Below are 15757 nucleotides of genomic sequence, written 5' to 3'. Positions count from 1 at the left end.
TATGTATCTGCTTATGAGTTATCATTTGTTATTATTATTGTTGTAGGGTTGTGTCTTAGTTATCTAGAGCTGCTATAACAGAAATACCACAAGTGGGTGGCTTTAACAAAGAGAAATCTATTCTCTCACAGTCTAAGAGGCTAGAAGTCCAAATTCAGGGTGCCAGCTCCAGGGGAAGGCTTTCTCTCTCCGTTGGTTCTGGGAGAAGGTCTTTGCAATCAATCTTCCCCTGGTCTAGGAGCTTCTAAGTGCAGGAGCCCAAGGTGCAAAGGAAGCACTCTGCTTGTCTTATTTCCTGGTGGTATGAGGTCCACCCACCTCTCTGCTTGCTTCTCTTTTTTATATCTCAGAAGAGACTGACTTAAGACAACCCTAATCTTGTAGACTGAGTCCTGCCTCATTAACATAACTGCAGCTAATTCCGGCTCATGAACATCGTAGAGGTAGGATTTACAACATATGGGGGAACACAATCCAATCCATGACTTCCTTTGCCTTGTTCAGTTTGTGCTGATTTCCCCTAAATTGTGAATTGTCTTTCCCTTCATCAAGTTAACACTTGTTTTTATGGATTGAATTGTGTCCCCCCAAAATGTGTGTCAACTTGGCTAGGCCATGATTCCCAGTATCATGTAGTTGTCCTCCCTTTTGTGATCTGATGTGATTACCCTCTGTGTTTAAATCCTAACCTCTGATGTAAATGAAGCAGGATTAGAAGCAGTTATGTTAAAGTGGCAGGACACAATCTCCAGGATTAGGTCATATCTTTCATCAATCTCTTTTGAGATGTAAAAGAGAGGAGTGAGCAGAGAGACAGAGGGACCTCATACCACCAAGAATGAAGAACCAGGAGGGAAGTGTGCCCTTTGGCCCTCAGGTCTCTGCACTGAGAAGCTCCCAGACCAGGGGAATATTGATGACAAGGCTCTTTTCCCAGAGCCAACAGAAAGAGAAAGCCTTCCCCTGAAGCTGACACCCTGAATTTGGACGTCTAGCCTCCTAGACTGTGAGAGAATAAATTTCTCTTCCTTACAGCCATTCACTTGTGGTATTACTGTTATAGCAGCACTAGATAACTAAGACAGGCACTTAGGTTGTTTGCATCTTTTTGCTATTGTGAATAATGCTGCACTGAACATGGGTGTACATGTGTCTTTTTGTGTGATGGCTCTTATTTCTCTAGGATATATTCCTAGGAGTGAGATTGCTGGATCATATAGTATTTCTATCCATAGCTTTTTAAGGAAGTGCCATATTGTTTTCCACAGTGGTTGTACCATTTTACATTCCCACCAGCAGTGTATCAGAGTTCCAATCTCCCCACAACCCCATCAGCATTTATTGTTTTCTGAATTTTTGATCAGTGTCATTTCTTGCAGGGGGGAGATGGTATCTTATCATGGTTTTGATTTGCATCTCTCTAATAGCTAATGAACCAAACATTACCTAATCCTGAGGATGGCAAAGGACTGGGCAGCATTTCGTTCTGTTGTACATAGGGTTACTATGAGTCCCCTCCTACCTTTCTGTCATTGCCCCTGGGCTGGCGTGCCCCTTTAGTCTTGTTTTGTTTTATGACCCTGTCTAATCTTTGGCTGAAGGGTGAACCTCAGGAGTGACTTCATTACTGAGGTAAAATGGTGTCCGGGGGCCATATGCTCAGGGTTTCTCCAGTCTCTGTCAGGTCAGTAAGTTTGGTCTTTTTTTGTGAGTTAGACTTTTGTTCTACATTTTTCTCCAGCTCTGTCCAGGACCCCTGTTTTATCCCTGCCAGAACAGCCAGTGTTGGTAGCTGGGCACTATCTAGTTGTGCTAGATTCAGTCTGGTGCAGGCTGTGGTAGTTGTGTAGTCCTTTGGACTAATCTTTTGGAAATGTCTTTTGATGAGTTTAAGTATTTAAGTTTTAGGAGGTCCCAGTTATCTAGTTTATCTTCTGTAGAGTATGCATTTTTAGTTATCCTTGATATTCTATTTATGCCATAAATTAGGGTCCCTAGGATTGTCCCTATATTTTCTTCCAGGAACTTTATAGTTTTAGGTTTTACAATTAGGTCTTCAATACATTTTGAGTTAGTTTGTGTGTATGGGGTGAGGTATGGATCTTATTTCATTTTTCTACAAATGAATATCCAGTTTTGCCATCACCATTTGTTGAAGAGACTATCTCTTCCCCCATTTAATGGACTTTGACACTTCGTCAGACATCTGTAGATGGATGGACTTATTTTTGAGTTTTCAATTCTGTTCCATTTGTCTATGTGTCTGTTGTTGTACCAGTACCCAGCTGTTTTGACTACTGTAGCTGTATAGTAGGTTCTGAGATCGGATAGTGTGAGGCTTCTTATTTTGTTCTTATTTTTCAGTAATGTTTTGCTTATCTGGGGTTCTTTCCTTTTCATAAAAAGTTGGCTATTAGTTTTTCCATCTTGTTAAAGAATGTTGTTGGAATTTGGATTGGGTTGCTTTGTATCTATAGATTGCTTTGGGAATATTGACATCTTCACAACGTGAAGTCTTCCTATACATGAGCATGGTATGTTTTTCCATTTATGTAGATCCCTCTTGCAGTAGTGTCTTGTAGTTTTCTTTGCGTAAGTCCTTTATGACTCTAGTTAGGTTTATTCTTAAGTATTTTTTATCTTTTGAGGGGGTTATTGTAAATGGTATTGTTTTCCTGATTTCCTTTATGGAGTTCTCTTTGTTAGTGTAGAGGAATCAACTGATTCTTGTTTGTTGATCTTGTACCTTGCCACTTTGCTGAAAACTTTCTATTAGTTCCAGTAGTTTTCTTGTGGATTTAGTGGGATTTTCTATGGGATATGATTATATCATCTGTGCATAGGAATAGTTTTAACTCTTCCTTACCAATTGGGATGCACTTTATTTCCCTTTCTTATTTTATTGTGCTAGCTAGGACTTCCAGTACAATGTTGAATAAAAGTGGTGATAAAAACCATCCTTGTCTGGTTCCTGTTCTCAGGGGGAGTGTATTCAGTCTTTCTCCATTGAGAATAATGTTGGCTGTTGATATTGTGTATATGCCCTAAATTATATTGAGGAATTTCCCTTCTACTCCTATTTTGCCGAGAGTTTTTATCAGGAATGGGTGTTGAACTTTATCAAATGCCTTTTCTGCATTGATTAGGATGTTCATGTGATTTTTTTCCTTTGTTTATGTGGTGGATTATGTTGATTGATTTTCTAATATTGAACCATTCTTGCATACCTGGTATGAATCCCACTTGGTCGTGGTGTATTATTTTATTTTTTTATATGTTGTTGGATTACATTGGCTAGAATTTTGTTGAGAATTTTTATGTCAATGTTCATGAGGGATATTGGTCTATAATTTTCTTTTTTAGTGGTACCTTTGCCTGGCTTTGGTATCAGGGTTATGCTAGCTTCATAGAATGAATTCGGGAGTATTTATTCCTTTTCTATGTTCTGGAATAGTTTGAGTAGTTCTGGTGTCAACTCTTTCTTAATGTTTTGTAGAATTCTCCAGTGAAACTTTCTGGGCCAGAGCTTTTTTTTTTCTTGGTGACCTCTTTAATTTCTTCTTTTGTTATGGGTCTGTTCAGATTTTCTATCTCAGCTTGGATTAGTTTAGGTAGTGTGTTTTCAGGAATTTGTCCATTTGCTCTAGGTTTTCAAATTTGTTGGAGTATAATTTTTTGTAGTATTTTGTTAAGGAGCTTCGGTCTTTTTATTTCAGTTAGTATTTGTGATATTGCTCATTTCATTTCTTATTTGGGTTATTTGCATCTTCCCCTGTTTTTCCTTTGTTAATTTGGCCAGCAATTCGTCAATTTTATTGATCTTTTCAAAGAACCAGCTTCTAGCCTTGTTGTTTCAATTGTTCTTCTGTTTTGTGTTTCATTTATTTCTGCTCTGATCTTCATGATTTCCTTTCCCCTGGCAGCTGTGGGCTTCTTTTGCTTCTCTTTTTCTATTTGTTCGAGTTGTAGGGTTAAAGTATTGATTCGGGCCCTTTCTTCTTTTTCAATGTTTTTATTGCTATAAGCTGGCCTCAGAGCACTGCTTTTTCTGTGTCTCAAAGGTTTTGGTACGTTGTATTTTCATTCTCACTTGATTCTAGGAATTTTTAAATCTCATTTTTAATTTCTTCTATTACCCAGTGATTTTTAAGCATAGCATTGTTCAGTTTCTAAGTATTTGGGTTTTTTCCCTTGTTCCTCATGTTATCGATTTCTAATTTTACAGCGTTGTGATCTAAGAAGATGTTATGTATTATTTTGATATTTTTTAATTTATTGGGGCTTGGTTTGTGGTCTGGGATATGGTCTATTCTAGAGAATGATCCGTGTGTGCTGGAGAAGAGTGTGCACTGTGCTGTATATGTCTATAAGGTCAAGTTTCTACCGTCTATTATAAGAGGGCCAGGACTACACCTGCCTTGTTCACTCCTGTATCTTCATTTTCCATCATGTGTGGGCACAGAGCAGTTACTTGATAAATACTTGTTGAATGAATGAATGAATGAAATTTAGGGAATTAATAAAATATGCAATTGTTCATTACTTTAGACAACTTATAATCCATCACTTGTCTTGGCAGCAGCAACTTCCCTACAGTAAATTACCAGTTTATGTCATTAAAATGAATGGATGTTGTTTATTCAAATGATTAGTAAGCATATGAAAAGATTAAACACATAAGAAGAGACCACTACTCACTCACCATAATGGCTAAAATTAAAAAAAAGAAAAATTGATAACAGCAGGTGTTGGGAGAATATGGAGCAACTAAAACTTTCACACCCTTCTGCTTGGACAGTTAGTTGTTACAGCCAATTTGGAAAGCTGTTTGGCGGTATCCACCAAAGTTACACATATGCCTACTCTACGACCCAGCAATTCCACCCATACTATATACCCAAGAGAAATGAACATATATGTCCACCAAAAACATGCATACAAATGTTCATAGCAGGTTTACATATTTAACTATTTCTTTATTTTTTGTTGTTGTTGAGAATATATACAGTAGAACATACACAAAGTCAACAATTCCTACTTGTATGATTCAGTGATATTTATTACATTCTTCAAGTTGTGCAACCATTCTCACCTTCCTTTTCTGAATTTTTCCTCCCCCATTAATATAAACTCATTCACTGCCACCTAGGTTGTCTGTCTAATCTTTCGAGTTGCAGTTGTCAGTTTGATTCCATATGGATAGTTCTTGAAAGAGCACAATGCTCATGGCAGGCATTCTTTACTAGTTAAGCTAAGTTACGGTTTATTTCTAAGAAGACTTCAGGGGATATTTTTGGTGTAAAGTTTAAAGATTATCCCAGGGCAAGAGTTTCAGGGGGTCATCCAGCATCAATGGATCCAGAAAGTCTGAATTCCTCGAGAATTTGAAATTCTGTTCTACATTTCCCCGCTTTTGACCAGGATTCTTGTATAGACTCTTTGACCAAAATGTTCAGTAATGGTAGCCAGATACCATTCAGCTCTTCTGGTCTCATAGCAAAGGACACAGCTTTAGTCATAGTACCTCCAAACTGAAAACAATGCAAATGCCTATCAATAGGGGGATGGATAAATTAGGGTACACTCATACAATGGAATATTACACAGGCAAAAAAAAAAAAAAAAAGCTGCTGATATAAGCCACAAGATGGATGGTTCTCATACACATTAAATTAAGTGAAAAAGCCAACCATCAAAGTGTTTGAACTGTATGGTTCCATTTTTGTCAAGTTCAGGAACATGTAAAAATAATCATTGGTAATTAGAAGACAGAATAGCAGTTGCCTATGTCACGTGGATGGATGGAAGCTCCTGGGTGGCGCAGTCAGTTTCTTCTCGACTACTAACCTAAAGGCTGGCAGTTTGAACCCACCCAGATGTGTCAGAGACGAAGGGTCTGACGATGTACTTCTGTAAAGTTCACAGCCAAGAAAACCCTATAGAGCAGTTCTGCTCTGTAAAACACGGGACTGTCATGAGTTGGCCTCAACTTGACAGCAAGAGGTTTGGTTTTGATTTATGTCAGGGGGAGGGGGTATAGATTGGGAAGGGGCATAAGAAAACCTTCTAGGGTTCTGGAAATATTTTTTCTATCTTGCCCTGGGTGGTGGTTACCTGGGTGTATATGTGTGTAAAATTTCACCAAGCTTTATGCTTAAGATTAGTGCACTCAGTTAATACACTTCCTATATGTTATGCCCCAATTAAAAAAACAAACAAAAAAAGGAATGGCTTTACTTTCCAGACTTCTGTGATGTATCTGGTGCTGCTGATTTTTCCCACTCTGAAACTTCACTTCTTTGGCTTCCGTGACACTATTTGCTCCAGGTTCTCCCTGTTCCTGGCTAACCAGGGTTCTTGTTCTCTTTCAGGAGTTCTTGTTTTTTTTTTACCCTCCCTTTCTAAGCTGCTGCTCTTCAGGGCTCTGCCTCTAGTCCTCTTTAGTACCCTCCATGTGTGGATGACTCTCACATCTATCTCTAAGGTGAGGGTCATGTAATTGACTGCTTGCTGGACAACTGAATCTGGACATTCTAAGGGCAACTTAAATGTATTCAAATTCAACCAATGATTCTGCTCCCAAACCTACTCCCCTTTTAATTCTTTATCTCATCAGTTGGTTGTACGTCCACCATTCACCAGAACATCCAAACTAGAAATCTATGGTTAAAGCAAGGCTTCTCAACCTTGGCACTACTGACATTTGGGTCAAATAATTCTTTGCTGTGGGGGCCTGTCCTGTGCATTGCAGGATGTTTAGCAGCAACCCTGGTCCCTATCCACTAGGTGCCAACCTTGCCTTTCACAACAACCAAAAATGTCCCCAGACATTGCGAAATGTCAGGCAGCAAAAACACCCTCTGAGTGAAAAGGCATGAACTTAGGAATCACATATACCTGTGTGCCTTGGGGCTAGTTACCTACTTTCCTAAGCCTTAGTTTCTTTTCTCTGTAAGATGGAGATAATTCTTACCTCATAGATGGAACTTAAATAATATAGGTAAAGTGCGTTGTCTGCCCCATGTGAACCTCTCAATAGAGAGTAGTATCTGTCATCTCTGACTTTTCTCTCTCCTCCTGACAGTTTTGATTCTAAGTTTTATCTTCTAAATATTTCTTTTCAATACGTTCTTCTCCATTCCTAACCAGGTTATTGCAACAGCTTTGCAACTGGTCTTACAGCTTTCAGCCAGCCTCATTCCCCTGAGATCTACCCTTCACACAGCACACAAGGCCCTCGTGGCCTCTCTGTTACCTGTCTCTTCAGCCCCATCTCTCGCCCTCCCTGCCTTGAATTTCTAGTCCAGCCATGTGAAACGCCAGGCATTCCTTTGCACACCAAACAGTTTCCTGCCCCCATGCATTAGCTCACACTGTTCCTTCTGCCTGGAATAACATCCCACACTCTTCATCTGGCTGACTCTCATTCTTTAAGGCTCACTTGAGTTTCACCTCCTCCAAAAGTCATCCCTTGGAGCCTTCTTTCCCATGCTGGATCAGACGCTCCTCCTCTGTGCTCTTGCAGTACACCGCTCAGATCTCACTCCTTGCATGCGTCTTTTTTTTTTTTTTTTTAATTTTTATTGTGCTTTAAGTGAAAGTTTACAAATCAAGTCGGACTCTCATATAAAAATTTATAAACACCTTGCTATATACTCCTAATTGCTCTCCCCCTAATGAGACAGCACACTCCTTCCCTCCTCTCTCTCTTTTTGTGTCCATTCGGCCAGCTTCTGACCCTCTCTACCCTCTCATCTCCCCTTCAGACAGGAGATGCCCACATAGTCTCGCGAGTGTACTTGATCCAAGAAGCTCATCCTTCACCAGTGTCATTGTCTAGTCCATAGTCTAGTCCAATCCCTGTGTGAAGAGTTGGCTTTGGGAATGGCTCCTGTCCTGGGCTAACAGAAGGCCTGGGACCATGACCTCCGGGGTGCTTCTAGTCTCAGTCAGACCATTAATTCCGGTCTTTTTACAAGAATTTGGGGTCTGCATTCCACTGCTCTTCTGCTCCCTCAGGGGTTCTTTGTTGTGTTCCTTGTCAGGACAGTCATCGATTGTAGCTGGGTGCTTGCACGCATCTTATTGCATTATATTTTTGTTTCTGTGTCTCTGCTGGGCTGTGTGCGGCAGCAGTTGCGTCTTTTTCACCTCTATATGCATAGCATCCGGCACATTCCCTGAGACACAGAAGGTGCTCCGCGGCAAGTATTTATTGAGCGAATGAATGGATACAGAACCATCGTTACCCTATGTGTTAGGTTTGGAGTCATAGTTTAGAAGTGGTTATAAAACAGCCCATAAATTTGCTGTCTCTGTGGCTCCGAAGGAGCACTTCCTCAACCATGAGCTTGTGGAAGGCACAGTGCTGATGGGTAACACTTGCATAAATGTGTGTGGTTGACTAACGATGCAGGGAGCAGTGACAACACAGATATCTGCTTACAACAGCATCAGCTCTCTGAGACTCGCTGGCACTTCCACACCTTTTCCAGCGCCAAAGACCGTGGCCTTTCAGTTTTCTAATCCATGCCCCCTCTTCCTGTCAGTGAATTCCTTCCTCTACTCACCTCTGGACTGATAGACTCAGGTTTTTGTATTTGACTCAGCCTTTTTTTTTTTTTATCTTACAAATATAAGCAAGCGTTACTTTGTGCTAGACGATAGGACATAGGGCTGCCTGTCTGTTGTCCCCCCGGAGTGCTAATAACTTACTGGAAGTGTACTGGCTACCCTTTTTTGGATCCCGGATCCGTCAGAGGAGCCCACCAGGATGTGAGGCCTGCCTCTGCCCTGCATTTCTCTCTCACCGCGGGGACCCGCGTGTTTAAACTCTCCTCCTAAGGACGGCCAGGCCGCATTCCCAGGGGACAGAGACAAAGCATTAAGTTAGAGGTGTTTAGTCAATCTTTCCCTCCTTCCTCCTGCAACAATAAGGCTTTGTTTGTCTGGTGTAAGGTTACAGGGTTGGGCTGTAGAGTCCTGAGATCCTGCGGTATCCCTTTTCCGAGCTTTTCTTCCTTGAGCCTCAGTTTCTCCATCTGTCAGGTGTGGAGGGGGGCCATGGAGTAGGTACATCACTCAGGGACCTCCCTCCTAGTTTTCAAGATGTTGCTTGTGTGTGCATTGAGGCGGAGGAAGACGCTGGATGGGCGCAGGTAGCCCCAGTCCTGCCTGCAAGCCGAGCGCGCCCTTGAAGACCTGGCGGGAGGTCCCGGGAAGTCGGCCACCCAGCCACCGCTCGGGAAGCCCAGCGGCGAGAGGTCCACCGAGCCAGAGGGCAAGCCGGAAAGGACCCTGCGGCAAGGCGGGAAGGCTCAGTAGCCTCCGAGCACGGTTCGTTGGCGAGAGCCCTGGCTCTAGGAGCAGAGGGGTCGGCGGAGTCGCGTCGGGCGGGGACTACGGGGCGGGGGCAGCGGAGTCAGGAAATTCCCAGGAAATTCCTTTCTATTTTGTCTCTCCCTGCCCCCTTTCCTTGGGTGCTGATCTGCCCGACCCAGGGCTCCCTGGGAATGAGAAAACGAAATGCTTTTCGGGTTTTCTCGCGGCCCGCTCGCTCCGGTGCTTGGAGAGCGCATGGGAGCGCACGAACGCCATCAAGCCTGAGTACGGGGCCCTCCCGCGGGCGAAGAACGGCCCATTCCCCTGCGATTCTTGGGGCTCCCGAGCGCCCTGCCACTCGGTCCCCAAGCTCGGGGAGGCGTCCCCCGGCTTCGGTCCCGTTCAGCTTAAGCTGGTGTCACATGAGCCGCGGGGAACTGCGAACCCAGGGAGTGGGCGGGGACGTGCGCGCCGAGAGAGGGCCGCCCAGTCCACCTATATGCGCCGCGGCCGGGCTGACGGATGCCAGGAATTCCCAATGAGAGGCGCTGGGGGGAAGTTTGGGCAACTCCGCCTGGCCAATGGAAGACCTCGGGAGGGCTCTGCCCCTTCCTCCGCCCCCGCCCGCCCGGCTCCCGCAGCGCGAGTGTGCCCGCTTGGCTCAGTGTGCGTGGAGATTAGGTCCGAGCTCCCGCCGCCGTCGCCACCGCCGCCGCAGCCAGCAGCAGCTTTCCGGAGCAGCGCCGCGGCGGAACTGGGCGCACGGGAGCTAGCCCGGCCCCGCCAGCCCAGCCCGGCCCACTCCCACCCCACGCCTCGGCAGCAGCAGTAGCCGCCGCCGCCGACCAGGGAGAAGGTGGAGGAAAAAACCCAGCCCCTAGCACGCGCGCACCATCATGGACCATTATGATTCCCAGCAAACCAACGACTATATGCAGCCGGAAGAGGACTGGGACCGAGATCTGCTCCTGGACCCGGCCTGGGAGAAGCAGCAAAGAAAGGTCAGCAGCCATCCTAGCCTCCACAGTCCCGGGCCCCGGCCGGCTCCGTCCGCTGTGCTCCCGGATCCGAACGGGTTTCGGGCGCGCACGGGCGGGGGCGGGAGGTACACGGTGCTGGAGGTTGGGGTGTTGGGTTACAGGCGCGGGGCGGAAGGGAGCGCTCCCCTGCCCAGGAGCCGGCGAACGCCCACCGCAAGGGCGGGGAGGTGGAGTCGCCGGTGGGCTGGTCGCCGTGGGGACCGCGATCTAGGTATCCCTGCTCCTGCCACCCCATCCCCGCGTGGGCAGAGTCGGGTGGTGCGCGGGAGGCAGGGGCTGAGACCCCCGCCCCGTGGCAGCTAGCTCCGGATCGATTTTCCGTTCCCTTCCCCGCCCCCTGGCCGCCTTTCCATATGGCGTGCAGTGGCAGCACGCTTCCTGGGCCGCCTTGCGCTCGGTACCTGAGGGGGCAAGCTGCCCGGGACTGTGAGCCCTCAGCCCCAGGCCGCAGGCTGGTGGGAGAGCGGGCGCCGGAGGGATTGGCCTCAGCCTCTGGGTCTGCCTGGAGCGGGACCCGCTGGCATTTGCCTGGGGCGGCAAAAACCGGGGGCGTACGCGGACTCCCTAGCGGGCCCTGTGGGGGCGGGGTCAGGACGGCAAACCGTTTTATTGCTTAACTCAGTGGATTGGTAACTGCGAGCCGCAGATGGGCTTCCGTTTACGTCCAGGACTTCCGACCCCCTGCCCTTTTCGTGGGGAAGGTGAATTTGGGAGGTTAATCTGAGTCGGCGAGCTCCAGGACGAGATACTGCCCCTGGGGAGATGGGGGGTCAGTCATTGGGGATCCATGCTTAGCCGCCAAGCAGTGTCCCAGGCGCCCTGTACGTTCCTGCACCGGGTCTGGGCTGCGGAACTCGCGATGGGACCCGGGTACAGTGGCTAGTGGCAGGAAGAGATCAGAAAACCAGTCTTGGGGGAGGAGGGCTCCCCAACTCTGTCGCTGCTTCCTGCCTGCGGGGGGTGAGCCCTTGCCACAGGCAGCCACGTACCCTGAACTACCCCCTCTCTCCCATCCGGTCCCTCCCCATGTCACTCCCCCCCCTCCAACTGATCTGGGAATGAGGGGGGAGACACAGGATGGCGCGTCCCTCTGGATAGTGCGGTTAGGGCTGGGCTTGAAGGAGAACGCTCATGTCCAAAAATGGTAACATTCATTCCCTTTTTTAAACTTAAAAGGGGGGGAGTTTAGGGCGCCGACTGAAGTTTTTTTCTCAAAGGCATCCTGTATTAGCTCACTCAGGAATCCTAAGCCCTGAAACAGCGCCCTTTTCCTCACTTCATCAGACAAGCAGAGGTAATTTAAAACACAAAAGGCTTCCTCAAAGCTGGGAACCTGGGGGTCATGCCTGGCCCTGTACAGTGTCCTGGATGGTGCCCTGCTTTGAGCTGACTTTGTAATTTGGCAGTTTCTTAACCACCTCCTCTCCCCTTCCTGTCTGCCCCCTTAGGGATAGCTGGGCTGGGGGTCCTGCTGCAGCCCAGCTTATTTCTCAGGACCACTGGGCTGTTGGTGGAGCTGAAAGTTGAGTGGGTAATTTGATTTCCATGGGATGCAAACCAGGGAGCTCTTTTTTTTTTCAGGATGAAGCGTTCTTGAGACTAGATTTTAAATTGAACAGGAGGGGTGGCATTGGGGTGGTGGATGCCTTGGGATCTTCCATGGAGAGTAGAAGAGGAGGAGAAATCCCTGCTAATTGAACATCTACTGTGTGCCCAGGTAGGACAGGACTGAGGCAGCTGCCCAAAAAGCCAGGCCCCTGCAAGGCCTGCGAGAGGACGTTCCTGGGAGCAGAAACTCTTGGCTGCCCAGCACTGAGCGTTGGTCCTGCATATAGCAGTCCCTCAGTGTTACTGGTTGAATGAATGGATTATTAAATGTAGTTGGGGAGAAAAATAGAGACTCATAAAGCCCTGACCTGGGTGGAGGTGGGTGCAGGCCTCTGGAAAGCCAGGCAGGAATAGAGTCATCTGGGGAATTTGGCTCTCAAAGAGTTTCAAACACCACAGTACCAAGAGCTCGAATTTGCTGAGGTCTTAATGCGTACCAGGCACTGTTCTAATCACGATGCATATAGTGTCTCACTTGATATTCCCAAGAACTCTGTGAGCCAGGCACACCTGAGAATGAGGAAACAGATGAACAGAGCCCCGAGGCTGGTGTGTAGTGGGGCTAGAATGCAGCCATGGTCCACACAGGCAGCTTCTCCTCCTTTGCCCTCTGTGAGCCAGGCAGGAAAGCTGGGCCAGGCCTCCAGAGCCTGTGAGGATCTCTGGACCGGGGAGAACCGGTACCAGCTCCGGTGGGGCTTGATGGAGAGGGACATGGCAGAAGGAGCTCTGGCCTGGACCCAGACTCAGTGGCATCACTATGGAAGGGGGGGCTGCAAACCATACCAGGTGACACTGTCAGAGGGGATGACACCAAAATGACTTGTCTATAAAATTTTTGTGCAGTGTTTCAGCAGAAATTTATTATTTTTTATAAAAATATCCCTGTAGTTATAATGAAAACATTATTCATAAGCCCAGCTTATGTGTATTGATGTACTTACGAGGCTAAAATTCTGTGCTAATTTACTTTTTGAGTCTTCTAATGTGGTCAGAGCTGTCATTATTACCCGATTACAATGATGCCAAATCACGTGGTTTCGTCTACACTCCGCTACAAGCATGTGCTGTTGTTTTCATTGCTCTGGTGTTTTTATAGTTGCTGATTTTGTCAAATTTTCTGGTGTTTTAGCTACAATATTGTGGTAATTAGTATTTGTGAACCTGTGTTAATAACTTCTTTAAGAATGAAGTAGTAATTAAAGGAAAATAATGAGCGATACACGGAAAGTATGATTTACAAGTAACGTTGGTACAAAAAACATCACTAAGGATTCTGTATGGTGTGGTATGAGAGGAGGTCTACGGGAGGGGTGACACCATGAGTTACCTGACTGGGTAGCACCAACCCCAGTGATGCCACTTATCTGGACCAGGTTTTTTCCCTGCCACTAATTCTCTGTGTGGCCTCTCTGCGTGGGCCTCAGCTTCCTCATCTGTAAAATTTCTGCCTTGGCTAGTTTTTAGCGTGTTGGTGGGGGGATATAAGGAGGTGGTATGACATGCTGGGAATCAGACTTAAGTAGTTTGTTGCTTTTGATACCCTTCCTACTGACTGGGAGGTGAGGGTTGAGTGGGCCCAGAGCCTACGAGTGGACCAAGACCAACCATTCCAGATGGAGGCAGAGGAGTGAGTGTGAGGATGGAGGAGGAGGACGCAGCGTGGTGCCATGCAAAGGCTGCTTGGATGGGAGGCAGAAGACCTTGATTTAGCCCTGGGGCAGCCACAGACCACTTCCCTGGGCTCCATTAATGCATTCATTTAACAGCTGCTAAGTGAGCACTTCACTATGTGCCTGGTACAGTTTAGAGCTCTGAACAAGACAGACACGGCCCTTGTTCTCGTGGTGCTTCCTTTGTTTCCTCATCTGTAAATGGGACGTATGCCCATCTGATGGCACCTAAAGGCTGTTATGGGGAGCAGGCTAACTGACGTGGTCGGAAGTACTTCCTTGGTGGATGCAGGTAAAAGTCTCTACAGGCAGGAGGCATGAGTCAAGGACCTGCCTAGGGTTGGCCACAGCGTGTCATGCCTTCAGGTAGTATTGCTGTGCAGAGTTCATGGACTGGGCTGAGCGCCTCCAGACAAAAAATGCCTTTAGTTTAGCACGTGGAGTGAAGGAGTTTCTCAGACTTTTGCAACTTTCACAGTCTTCCTGAGCTTCAAGGCTGGGCTCTGAAGTCACCTTTTTTATGGGCAGCGGGCCGGAATGCTCATTTTTTCAGGGTGACGGTAGCCCCGGTTATTCTCTCACATGGATCCTGCCCACAGTCTTACAGTGATGTGTGCCAGGTGTCAGGCAGCCAGGCCGGCTGGAGAGAGCATAGACTTTGAGTAGGATCCTGGCTCGACACTTCCAGGCTTGTGATATTTGGCAAGTTACTTAACCTCGCTGAGCCGTCATTAAAAAAAAAAAAACCCAAACCCACTGCCTTCAAGTCGATTCCGACTTATAGCAACCCTATAGGACAAAGTAGAACTGCCCCACAGGGTTTCCAAGGAGTGCCTGGTGGATTTCAACTGCCCACCTTTTGCTTAGCAGCCGAGCACTTAACCACTGTGCCACCAGGGCTCCTGAGCCTCCAAGCTCATTTGTAAAAGGGGGCTAATGCCCACCTTGGCTTGAGAAGATATGTAACGTGGCAGCTTCTGCAGTTATTCCCTTTCTTCCCTCTTAAGTCCTGGAGACTCTCGCTTAGTGTGTATTCTCACAGGTGACAGTCCTGGGGCTTTTTACACGTAGGAGCTTAATAAATATTTGTTGAGTGAATGGATGTTGAAACAGGTGGGTGAACGGAGCTGCGCCGGGCCTGGCAGGTGAATGAAGGTGGTTGATAAATAAGGCCCAGGTCCCAGTTCTGCATCTACGGCAGGCAGGTCGCAGGAAGGCAGGCCTGCTTGTTTATGTACTCTCTCCTGGACTGGCACAGGAGCTAACCAAGGGGTCCAACCTGGGTGGGGGGCTGTGAAGAGGGGAGGGCCAGGTGTTGATGGGTTTACCTGGGGGAGGGAGAGTAGGGCCATATCTGCCCTCTCTGACGGTTAGGACCCATAGACCAGGCAGATGGGCTTCCCTCTCTGGTGGATATAAAACCTGAAAGAGGAGGTTTGGCTACAGTTCCCATCCTCGAACCCCTCACTGTTGTGCACTTCTGCCTGCTTCACCCCATGCCAGCATCCCTGGGAGCTGGCATCCAGCCTATCTTGTTCTCTGCTGAATCCCTAGTCCCTAGCCCAAGATTGGGCTTGTTGTAGGTGGCCAAGAAATATTGCCGAATAAGTGAATAAATGAATAAATGCCATCACGCACGACTTCCAACTCTGGGCTGGGGCTGGGGATAGGGATAAGATGCTTTACGTTCCAGATAAACCACGTCATCCTGGGGCCTCGCTGTGGCCCCAGCGTCTGCAGACTGATGTGCTCTGGGCACCCTATGAGTTCAAATCTTGGCCCCTCTGTTGTGTGATCTGGGCAAGCCACTTACCTGCTCTGTGCCTGATAATGCGGGGATAATAATAAGTCTTGCCTGAAATAGTTATGTGGAGGTTTAAATGAAGTAATGTATGTCAAGAATGTAGCATAGCGTCTAGCATTTAGTGAGTGCTCAGTAAGTGTTGACTATTTTGAGGAAATCCCTGGGTGGTGGGCTCGGCTACTATCTGAAAGGTTGGAGATTCAAGTCCACCCAGAGGCACCTTGGAAGAAAGGCCTGGCAGTATACTTGCAAAAAGTCAGCCATTGAAAACCGTGTGGAGCACAGTTCTACTCTGACCCATATGGAGTTGC

At 47.1% G+C, this 15757-nt stretch overlaps 1 protein-coding gene across 2 annotated transcripts in view; it reads left to right on the top strand.

Moving 5' to 3' along the window:
- Positions 1-10104: 10104 nt before the first annotated feature.
- Positions 10105-15757, top strand: part of ACTN1 (actinin alpha 1) — a 103053-nt gene continuing 97400 nt past the window's right edge. For both annotated transcript variants that reach the window (XM_003408728.3, XM_003408729.4), the window contains exon 1: positions 10105-10322. In XM_003408728.3, the coding sequence (XP_003408776.1) occupies positions 10218-10322 (105 nt within the window). In that variant the 5' untranslated portion in view covers positions 10105-10217. The remainder of the gene's footprint in view (positions 10323-15757) is intronic.

This window comes from Loxodonta africana, chromosome 10 (assembly GCF_030014295.1).
Source record: "Loxodonta africana isolate mLoxAfr1 chromosome 10, mLoxAfr1.hap2, whole genome shotgun sequence".
Taxonomy (NCBI): Eukaryota; Metazoa; Chordata; class Mammalia; order Proboscidea; family Elephantidae; genus Loxodonta; species Loxodonta africana.
The sequence above is the reverse complement of the archived record's forward strand: the minus strand, read 5'-3'. Positions and strand labels throughout refer to the sequence as shown.